At 49.5% G+C, this 24,110-nt stretch overlaps 1 protein-coding gene across 1 annotated transcript in view; it reads left to right on the forward strand.

Annotated features, from left to right (window-relative positions):
* The first annotated feature begins 10,987 nt into the window (after window positions 1–10,987).
* Window positions 10,988–24,110, forward strand: part of LOC143786179 (uncharacterized) — a 74,756-nt gene continuing 61,633 nt past the window's right edge. Inside the window, 1 exon segment of the mRNA XM_077275468.1 lies at window positions 10,988–11,104. Coding sequence (XP_077131583.1) covers window positions 11,041–11,104 — 64 coding nt within the window. The 5' untranslated portion in view covers window positions 10,988–11,040.

Genomic DNA, 24,110 nt, shown 5'->3' on the forward strand with positions numbered 1-24,110 from the left:
AGCCACTATCCACAAATAGAGAAAACATGGAACAGTGGTGAATTTTCCCAGGTGTGCTCTGGTCATTAAAGTCAAAAAATGGTTGGGAGGGGGGGGGGTGATGAAGAGGTTAAAGAAGTTGACATTTTTTTTGTTGTATTTATTTTTTATTTTAAATTTAAAAAAAAAACAATGTTCTTCAACTGTACAATACAGGAACATAGAGATACATTGTACATAGCAGTGTATCTCTGTGTACCTATATCATCTGCTTCTGAACTCACAACCTGCAATACAGCTTATCACTATTAACAAACGTTACAATCTGTATTCAGTGAATATACACGTTAGTCCATAAATCAACAAAGAGAACACATTCAAAACATCATAGACACATATGGGCCTCCCGCAAAAGGAATTAGACAGGCCACATGAATGTAAAGTTCAAAACAATTTTTATTAGTATCAAAAGATAAAAAATCTCAGACTATTATACACAAACCAATCATATGGTAAAACAGTACCTCCGATCTAAAAGAACAGGTCACATGTGAATAATCCAGTCACCTAAAACGTCTATTTTGGGCAAACCACTTGATGGTTATTTGCCCTAAGTTACAACCAAACATAATGATACCTGATGTTTCCCTGGGGATTTAACAGGTCCTGTGCTACCTTATTTGTGGTAATTATGTTTTGTAGTTTCTTTTATAGCCGCTCAAATATTTGTTAACTTTTAGTCATTTTCGTGGCATTTACAGTTGGGCACATGGTACCAATGTTTAGGAGTTGTCCTCAGGTATCATTATGTTTGGCCTTTCCTAGTCCAGGAATCTTAAAGGCGCGGCTATCTTGTCAGTATGCACATAGCACTTTGAATAGAGGTTTTCCTTACATTTGATTGTTTCATGCATTTTTACCACCGTCATTACGTTGTAACTTAGGGCAAATAACCATCAAGTGGTTTGCCCTTGGTGGTCTTGCAGCACTCAGGGTCCTGCAAGTGCTGCAATTCCTGTGCAGAGCCGTTGCTCTGCCAGGTGACATCATTGAGACCTGATTAGATCAGGTCCCAATGCTGTTAACCCTTTGCTATCTTCTAGATGCCATGATTGCGGCATCTAGAAGATGGCAGAGGGAGCCCCCTGCTATACTCACCTTTCCGACGCTCCAGTGATGAGATCTAATCAAATTACGGGGGATCCGGGGTTGCAATGGCAGCTGGAAGTCACGTGATGACTTCCAGCTATGGTGGCTTGTTAAGGTACCGTTACACTAAACGACTTACCAACGATCACGACCAGCGATACGACCTGGCCGTGATCGTTGGTAAATCGTGTGGTCGCTGGGGAGCTGTCACCCAGACAGCTCTTTCCAGCGACCAACGATCAGGGGAATGACTTCGGCATCGTTGAAACTGTCTTCAACGATGCCGAAGTCCCCCTGCAGCACCCGGGTAACCAGGGTAAACATCGGGTTACTAAGTGCAGGGCCGCGCTTAGTAACCCGATATTTACCCTGGTTACCATTGTAAAAGTAAAAAAAAACAAAACAGTACATACATTCTGATGTCTGTCACGTCCCCCGGCATCCACAGGGTTAAAACTGCTTTCGGCAGGAGCGATGCTAATATGCACGCGCTGCTGCCGAGAGCTTCCTGCACTGACTGTGTCAGCGCCAGCCGTAAAGTAGAGCACAGCGGTGACGTCACCGCTGTTACTGCTGGCGCTGAGACATTCAGTGCAGGGAAGCTCTCGGCCGGAGCGCGTGCATTACCAGCGCTCCTGCCGAAAGCAGTTTTAACCCTGTGGACGCCGGGGGACGTGACAGACATCAGAATGTGAGTATGTACTGTTTTTTGGGTTTTTTTACTTTTACAATGGTAACCAGGGTAAATATCGGGTTACTAAGCACGGCCGTGCACTTAGTAACCCGATGTTTACCCTGGTTACAAGTGAACACATCGCTGGATCGGCATCACACACGCCGATCCAGCGGGTGATCAGCGACCAAAAAAAGGTCCTGATCATTCCCATCGACCAACGATCTCCCAGCAGGGGCCTGATCGTTGGTCGCTGTCACACATAACGAGATCGTTAGCGGGATCGTTGCTACGTCACCAAAAAGCGTGACGTTACAACGGTATCGTTAACGATATCGTTATGTGTGACTCAGCCTTTAGGCTCAGCCTGCAGCTGAGTCTAACAAGAGACCCGCTTGTGTAAAACTCACAGGTCTCATGCAATGCAGTACATGTGTATTGCATTGTAAGAGTTCTGTGATCAGACAAAAATCTATGTATCGTACAGAGACTAAGTAAAAAGTAAAAAAAAAAATGTTTTAAAACTATTACAAAAAAAAATCACAAAATAAAAAAAATTAAACCAATATATATATATATATATATATATATATATATATATATATATATATATATATATATATATATAAAAAGTACACATATTTGGTATCGCCGCGTCCGGAATGAGCCAACCTATATAACAGTCACACTTGCTCACTCCTTCAGTGCACACCGTAAAAAAATAAAAATAAAATAAAATAAATAAAAGTCATATCAAAATAAAAATGGTACCGCTGAAAACGTCATCTTGTCCCGCAGAAAACAAGCCGCCACACAGCTCCAACAGCGGAAAATAAAAAAAGTTGTAGCTTTCAGAATAAAGCGATGCAAAAAGAATTATTTTTTTCTGTAAAATAGTTTTTATTGTGAAAAAGCGGCAAAACGTAAAAAATATATATAAATGTAGTATCGCTGTAATCGTACTGACCCGAAGAATAAAGCGGCCTTATTAATTTTACAGCACACAGAACGTCATAAAAAAACAAACAGAAAAAAAAACCAATTCATGAATTCCTGGTGTTTGATCATTCTGTCTCCCAAAAATCAGAATATAAAGTGATCAAAAAATGTCATGTGCCCGAAAATGGTACCAATAAAAACGTCAGCTCGTCCCGCAAAAAAAAATCTGAAAGGGGTTAACTCATTTTACAGGCAGGAGCTGTGCTAAAGCACTCGCTTGTGCCTGTAACCCCGGGTGCTGAAAGGAAAGCTGGGTGATCTGTACTTACATTGAGTTGCGGTGAGGCGCCCTCTGGTGGATGAACTCATGAACTGGAGCCTTGGAAAAGTTCCCATGCTCGAGTTCATATGAGTTGGGGAATTGGGAGCCAGTGGAGGGATTTGCAGAGGGGAGAAGCAGGGGAGTAGCGAGGAGAGAGGTGGATTAGCCGGGCAGCAGAGTTGAGGACAGACAGGAGAGGTGCAAGAGAGTTAGCGGGAAGGCCACAGAGGAGGGTGTTGCAGTAGTCGAGGTGGGAGATGATGAGGGCATGCACAAGAGTTTTGGTAGATTGTGGGCTGAGGAAGGAACGGATTCTGGCAATATTTTTGAGTTGGAGGCGACAGGAGGTGGCAAGAGTTTGGATGTGCGGTTTGAAGGACAGGGCAGAGTCGAGAGTTACCCTGAGGCAGCGGATTTCAGGTGCGGGAGAGAGCGTGATGCCGTTTACCATAATAGACAGATCAGGTAGGGGGGATACGTGAGATGGGGGAAAGATGAGGAGTTCGGTTTTGTCTACATTGAGTTTTAGGAAGCGAGAGGTGAAGGAGGATATGGCTGATAGACACTTCGGGATTCTGGACAGCAGAGAGGTGACATCTGGGCCAGAGAGGTAGATCTGAGTGTCGTCTGCATACAGGTGGTACTGGAAGCCATGGGACTTTATGAGTTGTCCTAAGCCAAGGGTATAGATGGAAAAAAGTAGGGGCCCTAGGACAGAGCCTTGAGGGACTCCAACAGAGAGAGGGCAGGATGAGGAGGTGATGTGGGAGTGGGAAAAGCTAAATGTGCGGTCAGAAAGGTATGAGGCAATCCAGGACAGGGCAAGGTCTTTGATGCCAAGGGAAGAAAGAATCTGTAGCAGTAGGCAGTGATCGACTGTGTCGAAAGCAGAGGACAGGTCAAGAAGGAGGAGGATGGAGAACTGTCTGTTAGCTTTGGCTGTGAGTAAGTCATTAGTAATTTTTGTCAGGGCAGTTTCGGTGGAGTGGTGGGGGCGAAAGCCAGATTGGAGGTTGTCAAGTAGAGAGTTAGATGAGAGGTGGGAGGAAATTTGAGCATGAACATGCTGCTCAAGGAGTTTTGAAGCAAACGGGAGCAGTGATATGGGGCGGTAGCTGGGCATAGCAGTTGGGTCAAGGTTAGTTTTTTTGAGGATGGGTGTGATGGTGGCATGTTTGAAGGCAGAGGGGAAGGTACCAGAAATAGCGATAGGTTGAAGAGATGGGTTAGGGCTGGTATGAGCATGTTAGTGAGGTTGGGGAGCAGGTGGGAGGCGATGGGGTCAAGTGCACAGGTGGTGAGGTGTGATTTGGAAAAGAGGCGAGTAAGCTCTCCTTCAGTGATGTTGGAGAGGGAGTTTATTAGGGAAGGGCAGAGGTCTGCTATATGGAGTGGTTGGGGTGGTGGAACAGTTAGGGTTTGCCTTGTTTGGTCGATCTTGTTTTTGAAGTAGGTGGCAAAGTCCTCGGGGGAGATGAGGGGAGTTGGAGGTGGCAGTGGTGGGCGGAGGAGGGAGTTAAATGTGCTGAATAGTTGTTTTAAATTGTAGGATAGTAATCACACCAACCCAAAGAATAAAGTCACCTAATCACTTATACCCCATGACGAACGTCGTAAAAAATAAAACCAATTCTTCACATGCTGTTGATTTTTTCATTCTGCCTCCCAAAGATCGCAGTATGGCTCGGCGCACATTTATCCTTCGCTCTGTGCTAAGCGCTTGCACCAGGGTTTCCGTGTAAATCTCTGAAATATGTTATTCAGACGGAACCCTCGGTGGAAGATTCCCCATAATCAGGCAGATGAAGGCACTGTGAACGCCATAAGACCTGTGATCCGGCCGTGTCCGTCTTTTTAGTCATACATAAAAGCACAGTCTGCAAGTTTTTGTGCACGGCTGAAGGACACCACTGAACAGAGGCCAGACGGAGTCCAGAGTAACTCTGCTTCCTCATTATAGTGAATGGACTGGGGGTTTCATCTGTCACGTCACTCAAAGATTTAGATAGAAACCCCAAAGTAAGTGCTCAGCGTAGAGTGCCAGATAAATATTATCCCAAACGTTATGTAAAATGTTCCCAAAAAAAGCTTCCACTCAATCCACAAAAAAAGCAAGTCCTCGCTCTGATCCGTCATCTGTTAACGGAATTATAGGGGGTTTCCACATTACTGTTAGTACAAAGGCTCTGGAAAAGCATTATGGCTACTCACCCCCCTAAAAATAAATTCTGTGCTCCCAAATTCAAATGCTCCCCTCCCTTCTGAGCCCCACAGTGTACCTAAACCACATACGGTATATCATCCACATGTTTGGCATTTCTGTAGTGATGAGAGCCCGCCTAATTTATGGATGCATGTATCCAGAAGCACGGGCTGGGCATAACATATTGGTGACTGCAACGTACTGGTCACTACAGCGTACTGGTCACTACAGCGGCAGTTTGCATTTTTCACTCATCAACATCCACTGCTGCCTGTTTCTGGAAAACACCTATGGAGTCAAAATCATCACTACAATTGTAGATAAATTCCTAAAGGGGTATAATTTCCAAACTGGGGTCACTTGAAAGGGATTCTGCTTTTATGGCATTTAGGGGCTCTTTATATAGAGTCTGGAAACTATTCTATAATAATTTGTTCTCCGAAAGTCAAATAGCGCTTTGTCCAAATAGAGTCTTGGTGTGTGGCTAAGCAGTACTGTACGGCCACATATGGGGTATTGCCAAGTTCAGAAGAAATTGTGTAATACATTTTGGCACCACTTTTACCCATTTCCCAGTGTGAAAATGTAAAATCTGGGGCTAAAACAATTATTATTTTTTTTTAAATGTAATTATTTTTTCTTCACTGCCCAATGGTATCAAATTCTGTGACACACTTGTGTCAATATGATCACTGAACCCCTAGATGAACTCATTGAGAGGTGTAGTTTGTAAAATGGGGTCACTTACGGCAGGGGTGTCAAACTGCATTACTCGAGGGCCTCAAACCATGCGTGTTTTCAAGATTTCCTTCTCATTGCACAAAGTGCTGGAATCATTCTGTGCAGGTGATTAAATGATCACCTGTGCAATACAAGGAAATCCTGAAAACATGACCTGTTTGCAGCCCTTGAGGAATGCAGTTTGACACCCTTGACTTATGGGGTTTCTGTTGTTCTGGCACCTCAGGGGCTCTGCCAATGTGACATGGCCCCCTCAAACCAATGCAGCAAAACCTGCACTGTAATATGGCACTCCTTCCCTTTCATGCTCTGCCGTGCTCCCAGACAGTAGTTTTCCACCACACACTGGGTATTGGCATACTCAAGAGAAATTGCACAACAAACTTTGGGGTCCATTTTTTCTTGCTACCCTTGTGAAAGTAAAAAAGTGGGGGCTAAAATAGCATTTTTGTGGTAAAAATGTTTTTTTTTTATTTTGACGGCTTAATAATATAAAATTCTGTGAAGCCCCTGGAGGTTCAAGGTGCTCACCAGACATCTAGATAAATTCCATGAGAGGTCTAGTTTCCAAAATGGGGTCACTTGTTGGGGATTTCCACTGTTTAGGCACATTAGGAGCTCTCCAAACGCAACATGGCATCCGCTATCGACTCCAGCCAGTTTTGCATTCCAAAAGTCAAATGGCGCTCCTACCCTTCTGGGCCCTGCCGTGCACCCAAACAGTAGATTTCCCCCACATATGGGGTATCTGCTTGCTCAGGAGAAATTGCACAACAAACTGTATGGTGCAATTTCTCCTGTTACCTTTATGAAAATGCAAAATATGGAGCTAAAAAGATTTATTTAGGAAAAATATATATTTTTTTATTTCCAAGGCTCTACATTATAAACTTCTGTGAAGCATCTGGGAGTTCAAGGTGCTCAATACACATTATTATTATTATTATTTATTTATATAGCACCATTAATTCCATGGTGCTGTACATGAGAAAGGGGTTACGTACAGAGTTATAGATATCATTTACAGTAAACAAATTTACAGTGACAGACTGGTACAGAGGGGAGCGGACCCTGTCCTTGCGAAGGGGTCTAGTTTCCTAAATGGTGTCACTTGTTGGGGGTTTTCACTGTTTAAGCACATCAGGGGCTCTCCAAACACGACATGGAGGCCGCTAATCTAGCATATTGTACTTTCAAAAAGTCAAATGGCGCTCCTTCCCTTCCGAGCCCTGCCGTGCACCCAAGCAGTAGTATTCCCCCACATATGAGATATCGGCATGCTCAGGAGAAATTTCACAACAAACTGTATGGTGCAATTTCTCCTGTTACCTTTATGAAAATGCAAAATATGGAGCTAAAATGATTTATTTTGGAAAAATTTAATTTTTATTTCCACGGCTCTACGTTATAAACTTCTGTGAAGCACCTGTGAGTTCAAGGTGCTCAATACAGATCTAGATAAGTTCCCTAAGGGGTCTAGTTTACAAAATGGTGTCACTTGTTGGGGGTTTCTACTATTTAGGCACAGCAGGGGCTCTCCAAACAGGAAATGGAGGCCACTAAATATTCTAGCATATTTTACATTCAAAAAGTCAAATGGTTCTCCTTCCCTTCCGAGTCCTGCTGTGCGCCCAAACAGTAGTATTCCCCCACATATGAGGTATCGACGTGCTCAGGAGAAATTGCATAACAAACTGCATGGTGTAATTTCTCCTGTTACCTTTATGAAAATGCAAAATATGGAGCTAAAAAGATTCATTTCAGAAAAATGTTATTTTTTTATTTCTACGGCTCTAAGTTATAAACTTCTGTGAAGCACCTGTGAGTTCAAGGTGCTCAATACACATCTAGATAAGTTCCCTAAGGGGTCTAGTTTCCAAAATGGTGTCACTTGTTGGGAGTTTCCACTGTTTAGGCACATTAGGGGCTCTCCAAAAGCAACATGGCAACCGCTAATTATTCCCGCATATTTTATATTCAAAAAGTCAAATGGCGCTCCTTCCCTTCCGAGCTCTGCTGTGCGCCCAAACAGTAGATTTCTCCCACATATGGGGTAGAGGTATCGGCATGCTCAGGAGTAATTGCAAAACAAAATGTATGGTCCATTTTCTCCTGATACCCTTGCGAAAGTAAGAAAAATTAGGTCTAATGGAATTTTTTTGTGAAAGAAAAATGTTTATTTTTTCCTTCCACATTCCATTCATTCCTGTGAAGCACCTGAAGGGTTAATAAACTTCTTCAATGTGGTTTTGAGCACCTTGAGGGGTGCAGTTTTTAGAATGGTGCCATTTTGGGTTATTTTCTTTCATATAGACCCCTCAAAGTCACTTCAAATGTGAGGTAGTCCCTAAAAAAAATGGTTTTGTAAAATTTGTTGAAAAAATGAAAAACCGCTGGTCAACTTTTAACCCTTATAACGTCCTAACAAAAAAAAAATGTTGGTTCCAAAATTGTGCTGATGTAAAGTAGACATGTGGGACATGTGATTTATTAACTATTTTGTGTGATATGACTCTCTAGGGCATACAAATTGAAAGTTTTAAAATTGCAACATTTTCCAAATTTTCACCAAATTTCCATTTTTTTTCACAAATATACGCAAGTCATATAGAAAAAATTTGACCTCTAAGGTGAAGTACAATATGCCATGAGAAAACTTTCTCAGAATCACAGGGATCGGTTGAAGCGTTCCAGAGTTATGACCTCGTAAAGTGACAGTGGTCAGAATTGTAAAAATTGGCACTGTCACGAAGGCAAAAACAGGCCAGGGCACAAAAGGGTTAAACCCTATACTATTGGGCATTGAATTATATAAAAAAAAAATCCTTCAGCACATGCTGTGGTAACATGACACCTGGCCAGCTTCAATCAACAAAGGATTCACCCCCCACTAGCAGCTAGTATGCAACCTTCTACAGGAAGACCCCCTGTGGATCCAAGCCATGCGGCCTGAGTTCTTTGTTCCTCCAGCTAGAATTTCATAAAGGAGTTATGGAAATACTATACGTCCTAGCTGTACATTGTATATATTTCAGATATCTCTAGACCATAGCAAGTGCTTGTCTGGTCCTCGAGTCATTCTAACATGCACAGGAAGGGAGATATATAGAACAGCCATTAGCATCTAGGTAGCAAAATTGTGTTTAGTCTCTATGAGTAACAGGGGCCCGCTCGGATCCGATGGCGCCATAATCGCTGCCCTAGGACCGCCTAGAAAGGAGTTATGATCTTTCATAGGTTTACGGAGATTTATTTCCAAACCTCCAGGGGAGGAGACTCAGGTTAAGCCCAGAGGGCAGGAGGGGAGTGACCCATAGGGTTTAATGCTTGTGTGCAGCATTTCCTATAGCTTTTTCTCTGGGACTCTGTGAGGACAAGTCACACACAGAGGGAATCACAAGCCTGTGACAGCCCCTCACCCGCAAGCCAGGCCTTTCATCTATCTGGTAACTGACTATATGTTCTGTTTATACCCTTTGTCCTACCACTATTGTATTTGCATATCTGACCATTATATATGTATAACCATTGTGTATATATAGTGTATTGTCTAGTGTGTCCTTAAGGCGATAAAATATATAAGTTAACCTTGGGCTGCTCTTTTATCTCGATCCACGAATCCACACATCTGTTTCTCGGACTAATCTCAAATGCTAATGGGGCGGGTTTCTGGCTTGATATAACCCCGTTAACAGGACCTCTTAGCCTGTCAGGGTTATGGCTGAGTGTAGTGCCACGTCAGTGACTGCGTGGGCCAACATCTCACTCCCTGTACCTCCCTGGGCCCGTGTGGACAGGAGGGGGTCTGTGTAATACTGTGCCAAGCTGACCTTACCTGTGTGTAGTATGTTATATTTTTAAATGATTTCAAACACTCCAACTAATTAATAGATATTGAGATGGTTTCGATCAGTTCGTTATATAATATTCAGTATATCCTTACTGTATGGAGTTCACAGAAGGTCATTGAAGCCTAAATGTACTTTAAGCCAGATGGTCAATCTAACAAAGGAATGTAAATGACTAGTTATTTACACTTACCTACTAACAAAGGATTTTTGGTATTCAAAGATGAGAACTATCTGATTAGATGTTCCCAGGAGATGCTTATGCTAATTGGATGCTTCAGTACACATACCTTGGGACATCAAAGCCTTTGGAGAAGTTTCAATGTACAGTTGTTTAACATAAAAGGGAGATGCAAGAGACAGAGAGACAGATTTAAGAGATTGGGACAGAGAAAGGAGGCTGATTTAACTTCTACCATTCTAATGTAATGTATGACTTTATTGATTATGTGCTATTTGAGTCACTGTTTTATTTATTATCTTTTTATTAAGTAAATTCATTTTTTTATTCAATTTTTTTATTCAATTATTTATTCATCGCAATTCCTTGAACCTTAGCAAAACAACGTGTCCCTAGGGAAAGCGGAACGTCACGTTGGTACAAGTGGGGAGACCTTACCACCTGATCCCGCTGATGTAATATTGACGTCAGACGGGGTGACGAGGTGTGGCTCCTTCACGTTCCCTCACATAAATGTGTTTTATTTCTATGGTTTAGACCATACTGTGCTGTGTGTAATTATTAAAAAGGACAGATGATTTCTCTAACATTACATTTATATCATAAGGAAATGGCATAATATAGTGTGTACCCCAAAAATACAAAACTTCCAGACAAGGCAATCTTTATATGATGAAAAATTAATCATGTTAGGGGACCCGAAATGTGAAGAGAAATCAATGAAGGAAATAATTTTGTCGTAATGTAGTGCACTTAGCGGACCCGGCTCCAGTGACCCCTGCTTCCATCACTAGGCGTTGCTGTACTGACGCTGAGGGCAGCACTGGTGATATTGGTGGTAGAGATCTCACAATCAAATGTCGGCTCAGATGCCACTCGAGTTTGTAGTAAAAGCGTCTATATTGAACATTCCACGTGAGTTTTCCTTCTGTCAGTGACTTTCAAATTATTTTCACAGTTTTGAAATCCTGTGAAAATCTGCTGAGAAATCATCCTAAAGCCGTAATGGAGAAAGGAGAAAGTGATGTGCGGGGAGATGAGTGGCGGTGCAAAGAGGAAGTTCTTACAGGTAACCGTCCTGATGAGGAATCAACACAAAATAAATAAGAGAAGAGTCACATTCTCCTCATTCACCAGAATAGACAATTATTGGCTAGATGTTTTATATTATGTGTTTTTTGTTTTTGGGGTTTGTTTGGCTGCAGAGTCCCCGATTCAACAAAAATTCAGATTATACATGGCGCTGTGTGTGATAACACCGGCTGTGAGTATATATAGGGCTGTGTTATATATTACGTGGCCAGTAGTGTTGAGCGATACCTTCCGATATCGGAAAGTATCGGTATCGGAAAGTATCGGCCGATACCGTCAAAGTATCGGATCTAATCCGATACCGATACCCGATCCCAATGCAAGTCAATGGGACGAAAATATCGGAATTAAAATAAACCCTTTATACACTTGTAGGTTCATTCTACATGAAGGAAAACAACTAAGAATAATGTAGGATGTATTGGGGGACGTGGCGGAGATATTAAAGGCACAGAGGTTTAGCCCAATGTAATAGAATAGCAGGATTTTGCGTTTTTTTTTATGACGTTCGGCGTTAGAAAGAATTTGACTATGTTAATTTTTTTTTTAATGTCAGATATTGATGTTTCACTGCTTCCACGCCCTTCACCTTTTTTTTTACTTCTCCCACGCTTTCTTCTTAATTATCCTCATCATCAGCTTCTTTGACATCAACTTCTTCACCTTATTCATCTTCTTCTTCATCTTCTACCTATTATTTTTTGGGTTACATTGTTCATATTGTTTTTAGTTTACTATTATCTTCATCATATTCTACTTCTTCATCATATTCTTATTTGTGACAGGCATTCCCGTAGTTGTTATCTATAAAAGTTTGAAGATTACACCTTCCGTTCTGCCTGTCACAAAACAGTTACATTTGTCCGCGTTCAGTTTGGCCTGCAGCATCAGGCTTTATCCAGGGGCACCACGAGGAGGAACGGACTCACCCCCATACACTGCTTAGTCTTCTTCTGCTTATAATTTACATAATATTTTTTGCTCTGATATTTTGTGTTATGCTTAATGTCCTTCTGCTCTTTGTTCTGCAGCCTCTTGTTCTTCTGCTTCTCGGTCTTCCAGGTCGTCGTCGTCTCCAGGGTCGTCGTCTCCGGGGTCGTCGTCATCGGGGTGGTCTCCGGGGTCGTCGTCATCGGGGTGGTCTTCAGGGTCATCGTCTCCAGGGTCGTCGTCATCACGGTGGTTGTCGTCTCTGGTGTCGTCGTCATCTTAGGGGTGGTCTTCCGGGTCATCGTGTTTAGTCTCTTGAACTTGGAAATGTAGCAGAAGGTACAAGAAGGCTGAGAAAATGCCGAGAACCAGCTGATGGAACTGGAACTCGGATGGCTACCCGAAGGTCCAAGAGCCAATGGAACGACCGAGGACCAGCTGACGTTACTGGAACCCGGTTACTAAGCAGGAGGTACCTGTGCTGAAAGCACTACCAAGGACCACCTGACGTTGGTGGAACTCAGATACCCAGAGGGAGGCACCTAAGCCAAAGGCTCTGCCCGGAACCAGCTGACGGTACTGGAACCAGGATGGGGAGCAGAAGGTACAAGAGCAAAAGACACTGCCGAGAACCAGCTGACGGTGCTGGAACCCGGATGGGTAGCCGAAGGTCCAAGAGCCAATGGAACTACCGAGGACCAGCTGACGTTACTGGAACCCGGTTACTAAGCAGGAGGTACCCGTGCCTGAAAGCACTACCAAGGACCACCTGACGTTGGTGGAACTCGGATACCAAAGGGAGGCACCTAAGCCAAAGGCTCTGCCCGGAACCAGCTGACGGTACTGGAACCAGGATGGGGAGCAGAAGGTCCAAGAGCAAGTGTCTGCGTGGCTTTTGCAGGACACGTTGCCGGCTGCACAGCAGGGGAACAGCTGGCGGTGCTGGACCCCACTGACACATTGGCTGGTGTTTTTCTCTGTGCAGCTAGCACATCTGGGCCCCAACTGGCGGTTTGTTAGAGCCCAGGGTCAGCAGGAGGAGGAGGAGCAGGAGCAGGGGGAGGGGAGTGTAGGCCGAAGCCTGCACTGGCGGCAGCTTTGGGTCTGTTGTGTCTGCGTGGCGGTCGCAGGACACGTTGCCGGCTACACAGCAGGGGAACAGCTGGCGGTGCTGGACCCCACTGACACATTGGCGAGGTGTTTGGCTCTGTGCAGCCAGCACTTCCGGACAGCAACTAGCGGTGTTGGAGCCCGGGCTCTGCAGGGGGAGCAGAGTGTAGGCCGAAGCCTACTTGAACCAATTTCAAAGGTAACCTTTAACCCCCCCTCAGGGGTTAGAAAGTAGAAGAGCCACAGCTTATGCAGCAGTAGTGCTGCACAAGTCAAAGGTTGCTCTTTTAATTTCGCTCCTTGCACACGCTGAATGAAACACGTATAACATTTAGCCCTTTATACAGTCAAACTGTGTTGGAGGCGCGAGTTCCCTTTGTAATGAGACGCAGCACAGATGTCAAGAATCCCACCTTGGTGCTGGGTGCAGCCTCCTGAGCGTTGTTATTTGCTGTACAGGAGTCTGCGCTGTCGTGTTATCCCCTGGCCTAGCGCTGTTAGCGCTGCCCATCTTCTGACATCATTTAATGTCGGCCGGTGCGTTTCGCGATGACCATGAATCCCAGCCCCGCAGTGTCTTAACATTGTCAAAACACTGCGGGGCTGGGATTCAGGGCCTGGCGCAGCACATATGTTGGCCTCTCACACTCGGGTCCTTACACCCGCTTCAGACTGTGCGGCGTCATCTGATCCCTTATCGCATGCCACGGCCATGAAGCCGCACAGTCCGAAGAAGGCGGAAGGAGAGGAGGGACAGGCGAACTGATGCACTGATCCTGCCCATCAATCACACCCTCGCAGTCCCAATAAATAAGACACCGAGGGGCGTTGTGTGGGTCAGGGCGGCCGCAGAGGCGCAGCCAGCCAAACAATGATGCCAGAAGACGGGCAGCGCTACCAAGGGGGTTGCAGCGTGTCATTACAAAGGAAAGTCACACCACCGGGACGGTTAAATGGTCACACAGAGGACACATTGCAGACGTGTTTTCAGTTCCACATGTGCGAGGAGAATACGTTTCTGAGCCACCTTGCACACATGCAGCATTACCGCTGTACAAGGTGGCTGGATAACGTAAAAACGCCTGGGGGAGGGGGGACAGGTTCCCTTCAATTTCAGTTCTTGTGTCTGCGTGGCTTTTGCAGGACACGTTGCCGGCTGCACAGCAGGGGAACAGCTGGCGGTGCTGGACCCCACTGACACATTGGCTGGTGTTTTTCTCTGTGCAGCTAGCACATCTGGGCCCCAACTGGCGGTTTGTTAGAGCCCAGGGTCAGCAGGAGGAGGAGGAGCAGGAGCAGGGGGAGGGGAGTGTAGGCCGAAGCCTGCACTGGCGGCAGCTTTGGGTCTGTTGTGTCTGCGTGGCGGTCGCAGGACACGTTGCCGGCTACACAGCAGGGGAACAGCTGGCGGTGCTGGACCCCACTGACACATTGGCGAGGTGTTTGGCTCTGTGCAGCCAGCACTTCCGGACAGCAACTAGCGGTGTTGGAGCCCGGGCTCTGCAGGGGGAGCAGAGTGTAGGCCGAAGCCTACTTGAACCAATTTCAAAGGTAACCTTTAACCCCCCCTCAGGGGTTAGAAAGTAGAAGAGCCACAGCTTATGCAGCAGTAGTGCTGCACAAGTCAAAGGTTGCTCTTTTAATTTCGCTCCTTGCACACGCTGAATGAAACACGTATAACATTTAGCCCTTTATACAGTCAAACTGTGTTGGAGGCGCGAGTTCCCTTTGTAATGAGACGCAGCACAGATGTCAAGAATCCCACCTTGGTGCTGGGTGCAGCCTCCTGAGCGTTGTTATTTGCTGTACAGGAGTCTGCGCTGTCGTGTTATCCCCTGGCCTAGCGCTGTTAGCGCTGCCCATCTTCTGACATCATTTAATGTCGGCCGGTGCGTTTCGCGATGACCATGAATCCCAGCCCCGCAGTGTCTTAACATTGTCAAAACACTGCGGGGCTGGGATTCAGGGCCTGGCGCAGCACATATGTTGGCCTCTCACACTCGGGTCCTTACACCCGCTTCAGACTGTGCGGCGTCATCTGATCCCTTATCGCATGCCACGGCCATGAAGCCGCACAGTCCGAAGAAGGCGGAAGGAGAGGAGGGACAGGCGAACTGATGCACTGATCCTGCCCATCAATCACACCCTCGCAGTCCCAATAAATAAGACACCGAGGGGCGTTGTGTGGGTCAGGGCGGCCGCAGAGGCGCAGCCAGCCAAACAATGATGCCAGAAGACGGGCAGCGCTACCAAGGGGGTTGCAGCGTGTCATTACAAAGGAAAGTCACACCACCGGGACGGTTAAATGGTCACACAGAGGACACATTGCAGACGTGTTTTCAGTTCCACATGTGCGAGGAGAATACGTTTCTGAGCCACCTTGCACACATGCAGCATTACCGCTGTACAAGGTGGCTGGATAACGTAAAAACGCCTGGGGGAGGGGGGACAGGTTCCCTTCAATTTCAGTTCTTGTGTCTGCGTGGCTTTTGCAGGACACGTTGCCGGCTGCACAGCAGGGGAACAGCTGGCGGTGCTGGACCCCACTGACACATTGGCTGGTGTTTTTCTCTGTGCAGCTAGCACATCTGGGCCCCAACTGGCGGTTTGTTAGAGCCCAGGGTCAGCAGGAGGAGGAGGAGCAGGAGCAGGGGGAGGGGAGTGTAGGCCGAAGCCTGCACTGGCGGCAGCTTTGGGTCTGTTGTGTCTGCGTGGCGGTCGCAGGACACGTTGCCGGCTACACAGCAGGGGAACAGCTGGCGGTGCTGGACCCCACTGACACATTGGCGAGGTGTTTGGCTCTGTGCAGCCAGCACTTCCGGACAGCAACTAGCGGTGTTGGAGCCCGGGCTCTGCAGGGGGAGCAGAGTGTAGGCCGAAGCCTACTTGAACCAATTTCAAAGGTAACCTTTAACCCCCCCTCAGGGGTTAGAAAGTAGAAGAGCCACAGCTTATGCAGCAGTAGTGCTGCACAAGTCAAAGGTTGCTCTTTTAATTTCGCTCCTTGCACACGCTGAATGAAACACGTATAACATTTAGCCCTTTATACAGTCAAACTGTGTTGGAGGCGCGAGTTCCCTTTGTAATGAGACGCAGCACAGATGTCAAGAATCCCACCTTGGTGCTGGGTGCAGCCTCCTGAGCGTTGTTATTTGCTGTACAGGAGTCTGCGCTGTCGTGTTATCCCCTGGCCTAGCGCTGTTAGCGCTGCCCATCTTCTGACATCATTTAATGTCGGCCGGTGCGTTTCGCGATGACCATGAATCCCAGCCCCGCAGTGTCTTAACATTGTCAAAACACTGCGGGGCTGGGATTCAGGGCCTGGCGCAGCACATATGTTGGCCTCTCACACTCGGGTCCTTACACCCGCTTCAGACTGTGCGGCGTCATCTGATCCCTTATCGCATGCCACGGCCATGAAGCCGCACAGTCCGAAGAAGGCGGAAGGAGAGGAGGGACAGGCGAACTGATGCACTGATCCTGCCCATCAATCACACCCTCGCAGTCCCAATAAATAAGACACCGAGGGGCGTTGTGTGGGTCAGGGCGGCCGCAGAGGCGCAGCCAGCCAAACAATGATGCCAGAAGACGGGCAGCGCTACCAAGGGGGTTGCAGCGTGTCATTACAAAGGAAAGTCACACCACCGGGACGGTTAAATGGTCACACAGAGGACACATTGCAGACGTGTTTTCAGTTCCACATGTGCGAGGAGAATACGTTTCTGAGCCACCTTGCACACATGCAGCATTACCGCTGTACAAGGTGGCTGGATAACGTAAAAACGCCTGGGGGAGGGGGGACAGGTTCCCTTCAATTTCAGTTCTTGTGTCTGCGTGGCTTTTGCAGGACACGTTGCCGGCTGCACAGCAGGGGAACAGCTGGCGGTGCTGGACCCCACTGACACATTGGCTGGTGTTTTTCTCTGTGCAGCTAGCACATCTGGGCCCCAACTGGCGGTTTGTTAGAGCCCAGGGTCAGCAGGAGGAGGAGGAGCAGGAGCAGGGGGAGGGGAGTGTAGGCCGAAGCCTGCACTGGCGGCAGCTTTGGGTCTGTTGTGTCTGCGTGGCGGTCGCAGGACACGTTGCCGGCTACACAGCAGGGGAACAGCTGGCGGTGCTGGACCCCACTGACACATTGGCGAGGTGTTTGGCTCTGTGCAGCCAGCACTTCCGGACAGCAACTAGCGGTGTTGGAGCCCGGGCTCTGCAGGGGGAGCAGAGTGTAGGCCGAAGCCTACTTGAACCAATTTCAAAGGTAACCTTTAACCCCCCCTCAGGGGTTAGAAAGTAGAAGAGCCACAGCTTATGCAGCAGTAGTGCTGCACAAGTCAAAGGTTGCTCTTTTAATTTCGCTCCTTGCACACGCTGAATGAAACACGTATAACATTTAGCCCTTTATACAGTCAAACTGTGTTGGAGGCGCGAGTTCCCTTTGTAATGAGACGCAGCACAGATGTCAAGAATCCCACCTTGGTGCTGGGTGCAGCCTCCTGAGCGTTGTTATTTGCTGTACAGGAGTCTGCGCTGTCGTGTTATCCCCTGGCCTAGCGCTGTTAGCGCTGCCCATCTTCTGACATCATTTAATGTCGGCCGGTGCGTTTCGCGATGACCATGAATCCCAGCCCCGCAGTGTCTTAACATTGTCAAAACACTGCGGGGCTGGGATTCAGGGCCTGGCGCAGCACATATGTTGGCCTCTCACACTCGGGTTCTTACACCCGCTTCAGACTGTGCGGCGTCATCTGATCCCTTATCGCATGCCACGGCCATGAAGCCGCACAGTCCGAAGAAGGCGGAAGGAGAGGAGGGACAGGCGAACTGATGCACTGATCCTGCCCATCAATCACACCCTCGCAGTCCCAATAAATAAGACACCGAGGGGCGTTGTGTGGGTCAGGGCGGCCGCAGAGGCGCAGCCAGCCAAACAATGATGCCAGAAGACGGGCAGCGCTACCAAGGGGGTTGCAGCGTGTCATTACAAAGGAAAGTCACACCACCGGGACGGTTAAATGGTCACACAGAGGACACATTGCAGACGTGTTTTCAGTTCCACATGTGCGAGGAGAATACGTTTCTGAGCCACCTTGCACACATGCAGCATTACCGCTGTACAAGGTGGCTGGATAACGTAAAAACGCCTGGGGGAGGGGGGACAGGTTCCCTTCAATTTCAGTTCTTGTGTCTGCGTGGCTTTTGCAGGACACGTTGCCGGCTGCACAGCAGGGGAACAGCTGGCGGTGCTGGACCCCACTGACACATTGGCTGGTGTTTTTCTCTGTGCAGCTAGCACATCTGGGCCCCAACTGGCGGTTTGTTAGAGCCCAGGGTCAGCAGGAGGAGGAGGAGCAGGAGCAGGGGGAGGGGAGTGTAGGCCGAAGCCTGCACTGGCGGCAGCTTTGGGTCTGTTGTGTCTGCGTGGCGGTCGCAGGACACGTTGCCGGCTACACAGCAGGGGAACAGCTGGCGGTGCTGGACCCCACTGACACATTGGCGAGGTGTTTGGCTCTGTGCAGCCAGCACTTCCGGACAGCAACTAGCGGTGTTGGAGCCCGGGCTCTGCAGGGGGAGCAGAGTGTAGGCCGAAGCCTACTTGAACCAATTTCAAAGGTAACCTTTAACCCCCCCTCAGGGGTTAGAAAGTAGAAGAGCCACAGCTTATGCAGCAGTAGTGCTGCACAAGTCAAAGGTTGCTCTTTTAATTTCGCTCCTTGCACACGCTGAATGAAACACGTATAACATTTAGCCCTTTATACAGTCAAACTGTGTTGGAGGCGCGAGTTCCCTTTGTAATGAGACGCAGCACAGATGTCAAGAATCCCACCTTGGTGCTGGGTGCAGCCTCCTGAGCGTTGTTATTTGCTGTACAGGAGTCTGCGCTGTCGTGTTATCCCCTGGCCTAGCGCTGTTAGCGCTGCCCATCTTCTGACATCATTTAATGTCGGCCGGTGCGTTTCGCGATGACCATGAATCCCAGCCCCGCAGTGTCTTAACATTGTCAAAACACTGCGGGGCTGGGATTCAGGGCCTGGCGCAGCACATATGTTGGCCTCTCACACTCGGGTCCTTACACCCGCTTCAGACTGTGCGGCGTCATCTGATCCCTTATCGCATGCCACGGCCATGAAGCCGCACAGTCCGAAGAAGGCGGAAGGAGAGGAGGGACAGGCGAACTGATGCACTGATCCTGCCCATCAATCACACCCTCGCAGTCCCAATAAATAAGACACCGAGGGGCGTTGTGTGGGTCAGGGCGGCCGCAGAGGCGCAGCCAGCCAAACAATGATGCCAGAAGACGGGCAGCGCTACCAAGGGGGTTGCAGCGTGTCATTACAAAGGAAAGTCACACCACCGGGACGGTTAAATGGTCACACAGAGGACACATTGCAGACGTGTTTTCAGTTCCACATGTGCGAGGAGAATACGTTTCTGAGCCACCTTGCACACATGCAGCATTACCGCTGTACAAGGTGGCTGGATAACGTAAAAACGCCTGGGGGAGGGGGGACAGGTTCCCTTCAATTTCAGTTCTTGTGTCTGCGTGGCTTTTGCAGGACACGATGCCGGCTGCACAGCAGGGGAACAGCTGGCGGTGCTGAACCCCACTGACACATTGGCTGGTGTTTTTCTCTGTGCAGCTAGCAGTACCGGGCCCCAACTGGCGGTGTTAGAGCCCAGGGTCAGCAGGAGGAGCAGGGGGAGCGGAGTGTAGGCCGAAGCCTGCACTCGAGCAAGTTGAAAGGAAACCTTTAACCCCCCCCCCCCCAGGCGTTTGTAGCTGAAAGTGCCATTGTGTACAGCACTAATGCTGGAAAAGGTAAACTTAGCTCTTTTAATTATGGTCCTTGCACATGCGGAACCTAACAGTTATGAAATGTGTCCCCTCACAGCGTTAAACCGTCCGGTAGGTGGAACTTTCCTTTGTCGTGTGACGCAGCACAGCCATCATTTTTACCCCCTTGGCGCCGTGCGCCGCCTCCTCAGCGTTGTTTGAATCTGTCCCGGAGCCTGCGCTGTTAGGTTAGCCCTTGGCCATGCACACATTTTGCGCTGCCCGTCTTCTGACATCATTTGGTGTCAGGCTGGCTGCGCCTGTGCGGGTGCGCTGGCCGAGATCCCGCCTCGCAGTGTCGTCTAATGTAATCCCACCGCGGGCCTGTGATCCGTGCCCGTGCGCAGTGCATATCCTCGCCTCTCACTCCCCTCCCTACGGCTTTTTCAGACTGTGCGGTGTCACGGCCGTGGCATGCTATTAGGGACAAGCTGACATCGCACAGTCTGAAGAAGCCGTAGGGAGGGGAGTGAGAGGCGAGGATATGCACTGCGCACGGGCACGGATCACAGGCCCGCGGTGGGATTACATTAGACGACACTGCGAGGCGGGATCTCGGCCAGCGCACCCGCACAGGCGCAGCCAGCCTGACACCAAATGATGTCAGAAGACGGGCAGCGCAAAATGTGTGCATGGCCAAGGGCTAACCTAACAGCGCAGGCTCCGGGACAGATTCAAACAACGCTGAGGAGGCGGCGCACGGCGCCAAGGGGGTAAAAATGATGGCTGTGCTGCGTCACACGACAAAGGAAAGTTCCACCTACCGGACGGTTTAACGCTGTGATGGGACACATTTCATAACTGTTAGGTTCCGCATGTGCAAGGAGCACCACGAAAAGAGGCACTTTTTCCCTTTGCATCATTACTGCTGCACAAGGTGGCTCCTTCAGTAACAAACGCCTGGGGGGGGGGGGGGGACAGGTTCCCTTAAAGTAAACTTGTTGTGACTGCGTGGCGGTCGCAGTACACGTTGCCGTATACACAGCAGGGGAACAGCTGGCGGTGCTGAACCCCACTAACACATTGGCGAGGTGTTTGGCTCTGTGCGTACAGCACTTCTGGACGGCAACTGGCGGTGTTGGAGCCCAGGGACAGGTGGAGGAGGAGGTTGGAGGAGGTAGGAGGGATTGCCACACACACAGCAGGGGAACAGCTGACGTTACTGAACCCCAATAACAGAGGAGGGACTGTTGACTGTGCGTACAGCACTTCTGGACGGCAACTGGCGGTGTTGGAGCCCAGGGACAGGTGGAGGAGGAGGAGGAGGTTGGAGGAGGTAGGAGGGATTGCCACACACACAGCAGGGGAACAGCTGACGTTACTGAACCCCAATAACAGAGGAGGGACTGTTGACTGTGCGTACAGCACTTCTGGACGGCAACTGGCGGTGTTGGAGCCCAGGGACAGGTGGAGGAGGAGGAGGAGGTTGGAGGAGGTAGGAGGGATTGCCACACACACAGCAGGGGAACAGCTGACGTTACTGAACCCCAATAACAGAGGAGGGACTGTTGACTGTGCGTACAGCACTTCTGGACGGCAACTGGCGGTGTTGGAGCCCAGGGACAGGTGGAGGAGGAGGAGGAGGTTGGAGGAGGTAGGAGGGATTGCCACACACACAGCAGGGGAACAGCTGACGTTACTGAACCCCAATAACAGAGGAGGGACTGTTGACTGTGCGTACAGCACTTCTGGACGGCAACTGGCGGTGTTGGAGCCCAGGGACAGGTGGAGGAGGAGGAGGAGGTTGGAGGAGGTAGGAGGGATTGCCACACACACAGCAGGGGAACAGCTGACGTTACTGAACCCCAATAACAGAGGAGGGACTGTTGACTGTGCGTACAGCACTTCTGGACGGCAACTGGCGGTGTTGGAGCCCAGGGACAGGTGGAGGAGGAGGAGGAGGTTGGAGGAGGTAGGAGGGATTGCCACACACACAGCAGGGGAACAGCTGACGTTACTGAACCCCAATAACAGAGGAGGGACTGTTGACTGTGCGTACAGCACTTCTGGACGGCAACTGGCGGTGTTGGAGCCCAGGGACAGGTGGAGGAGGAGGAGGAGGTTGGAGGAGGTAGGAGGGATTGCCACACACACAGCAGGGGAACAGCTGACGTTACTGAACCCCAATAACAGAGGAGGGACTGTTGACTGTGCGTACAGCACTTCTGGACGGCAACTGGCGGTGTTGGAGCCCAGGGACAGGTGGAGGAGGAGGAGGAGGTTGGAGGAGGTAGGAGGGATTGCCACACACACAGCAGGGGAACAGCTGACGTTACTGAACCCCAATAACAGAGGAGGGACTGTTGACTGTGCGTACAGCACTTCTGGACGGCAACTGGCGGTGTTGGAGCCCAGGGACAGGTGGAGGAGGAGGAGGAGGTTGGAGGAGGTAGGAGGGATTGCCACACACACAGCAGGGGAACAGCTGACGTTACTGAACCCCAATAACAGAGGAGGGACTGTTGACTGTGCGTACAGCACTTCTGGACGGCAACTGGCGGTGTTGGAGCCCAGGGACAGGTGGAGGAGGAGGAGGAGGTTGGAGGAGGTAGGAGGGATTGCCACACACACAGCAGGGGAACAGCTGACGTTACTGAACCCCAATAACAGAGGAGGGACTGTTGACTGTGCGTACAGCACTTCTGGACGGCAACTGGCGGTGTTGGAGCCCAGGGACAGGTGGAGGAGGAGGAGGAGGTTGGAGGAGGTAGGAGGGATTGCCACACACACAGCAGGGGAACAGCTGACGTTACTGAACCCCAATAACAGAGGAGGGACTGTTGACTGTGCGTACAGCACTTCTGGACGGCAACTGGCGGTGTTGGAGCCCAGGGACAGGTGGAGGAGGAGGAGGAGGTTGGAGGAGGTAGGAGGGATTGCCACACACACAGCAGGGGAACAGCTGACGTTACTGAACCCCAATAACAGAGGAGGGACTGTTGACTGTGCGTACAGCACTTCTGGACGGCAAATGGCGGTGTTGGAGCCCAGGGACAGGTGGAGGAGGAGGAGGAGGTTGGAGGAGGTAGGAGGGATTGCCACACACACAGCAGGGGAACAGCTGACGTTACTGAACCCCAATAACAGAGGAGGGACTGTTGACTGTGCGTACAGCACTTCTGGACGGCAACTGGCGGTGTTGGAGCCCAGGGACAGGTGGAGGAGGAGGAGGAGGTTGGAGGAGGTAGGAGGGATTGCCACACACACAGCAGGGGAACAGCTGACGTTACTGAACCCCAATAACAGAGGAGGGACTGTTGACTGTGCGTACAGCACTTCTGGACGGCAACTGGCGGTGTTGGAGCCCAGGGACAGGTGGAGGAGGAGGAGGAGGTTGGAGGAGGTAGGAGGGATTGCCACACACACAGCAGGGGAACAGCTGACGTTACTGAACCCCAATAACAGAGGAGGGACTGTTGACTGTGCGTACAGCACTTCTGGACGGCAACTGGCGGTGTTGGAGCCCAGGGACAGGTGGAGGAGGAGGAGGAGGTTGGAGGAGGTAGGAGGGATTGCCACACACACAGCAGGGGAACAGCTGACGTTACTGAACCCCAATAACAGAGGAGGGACTGTTGACTGTGCGTACAGCACTTCTGGACGGCAAATGGCGGTGTTGGAGCCCAGGGACAGGTGGAGGAGGTTGGAGGAGGTAGGAGGGATTGCCACACACACAGCAGGGGAACAGCTGACGTTACTGAACCCCAATAACAGAGGAGGGACTGTTGACTGTGCGTACAGCACTTCTGGACGGCAACTGGCGGTGTTGGAGCCCAGGGACAGGTGGAGGAGGAGGAGGAGGTTGGAGGAGGTAGGAGGGATTGCCACACACACAGCAGGGGAACAGCTGACGTTACTGAACCCCAATAACAGAGGAGGGACTGTTGACTGTGCGTACAGCACTTCTGGACGGCAACTGGCGGTGTTGGAGCCCAGGGACAGGTGGAGGAGGAGGAGGAGGTTGGAGGAGGTAGGAGGGATTGCCACACACACAGCAGGGGAACAGCTGACGTTACTGAACCCCAATAACAGAGGAGGGACTGTTGACTGTGCGTACAGCACTTCTGGACGGCAACTGGCGGTGTTGGAGCCCAGGGACAGGTGGAAAAGCAGA

The sequence above is a fragment of the Ranitomeya variabilis genome, chromosome 7 (assembly GCF_051348905.1).
Source record: "Ranitomeya variabilis isolate aRanVar5 chromosome 7, aRanVar5.hap1, whole genome shotgun sequence".
Lineage (NCBI taxonomy): Eukaryota > Metazoa > Chordata > Amphibia > Anura > Dendrobatidae > Ranitomeya > Ranitomeya variabilis.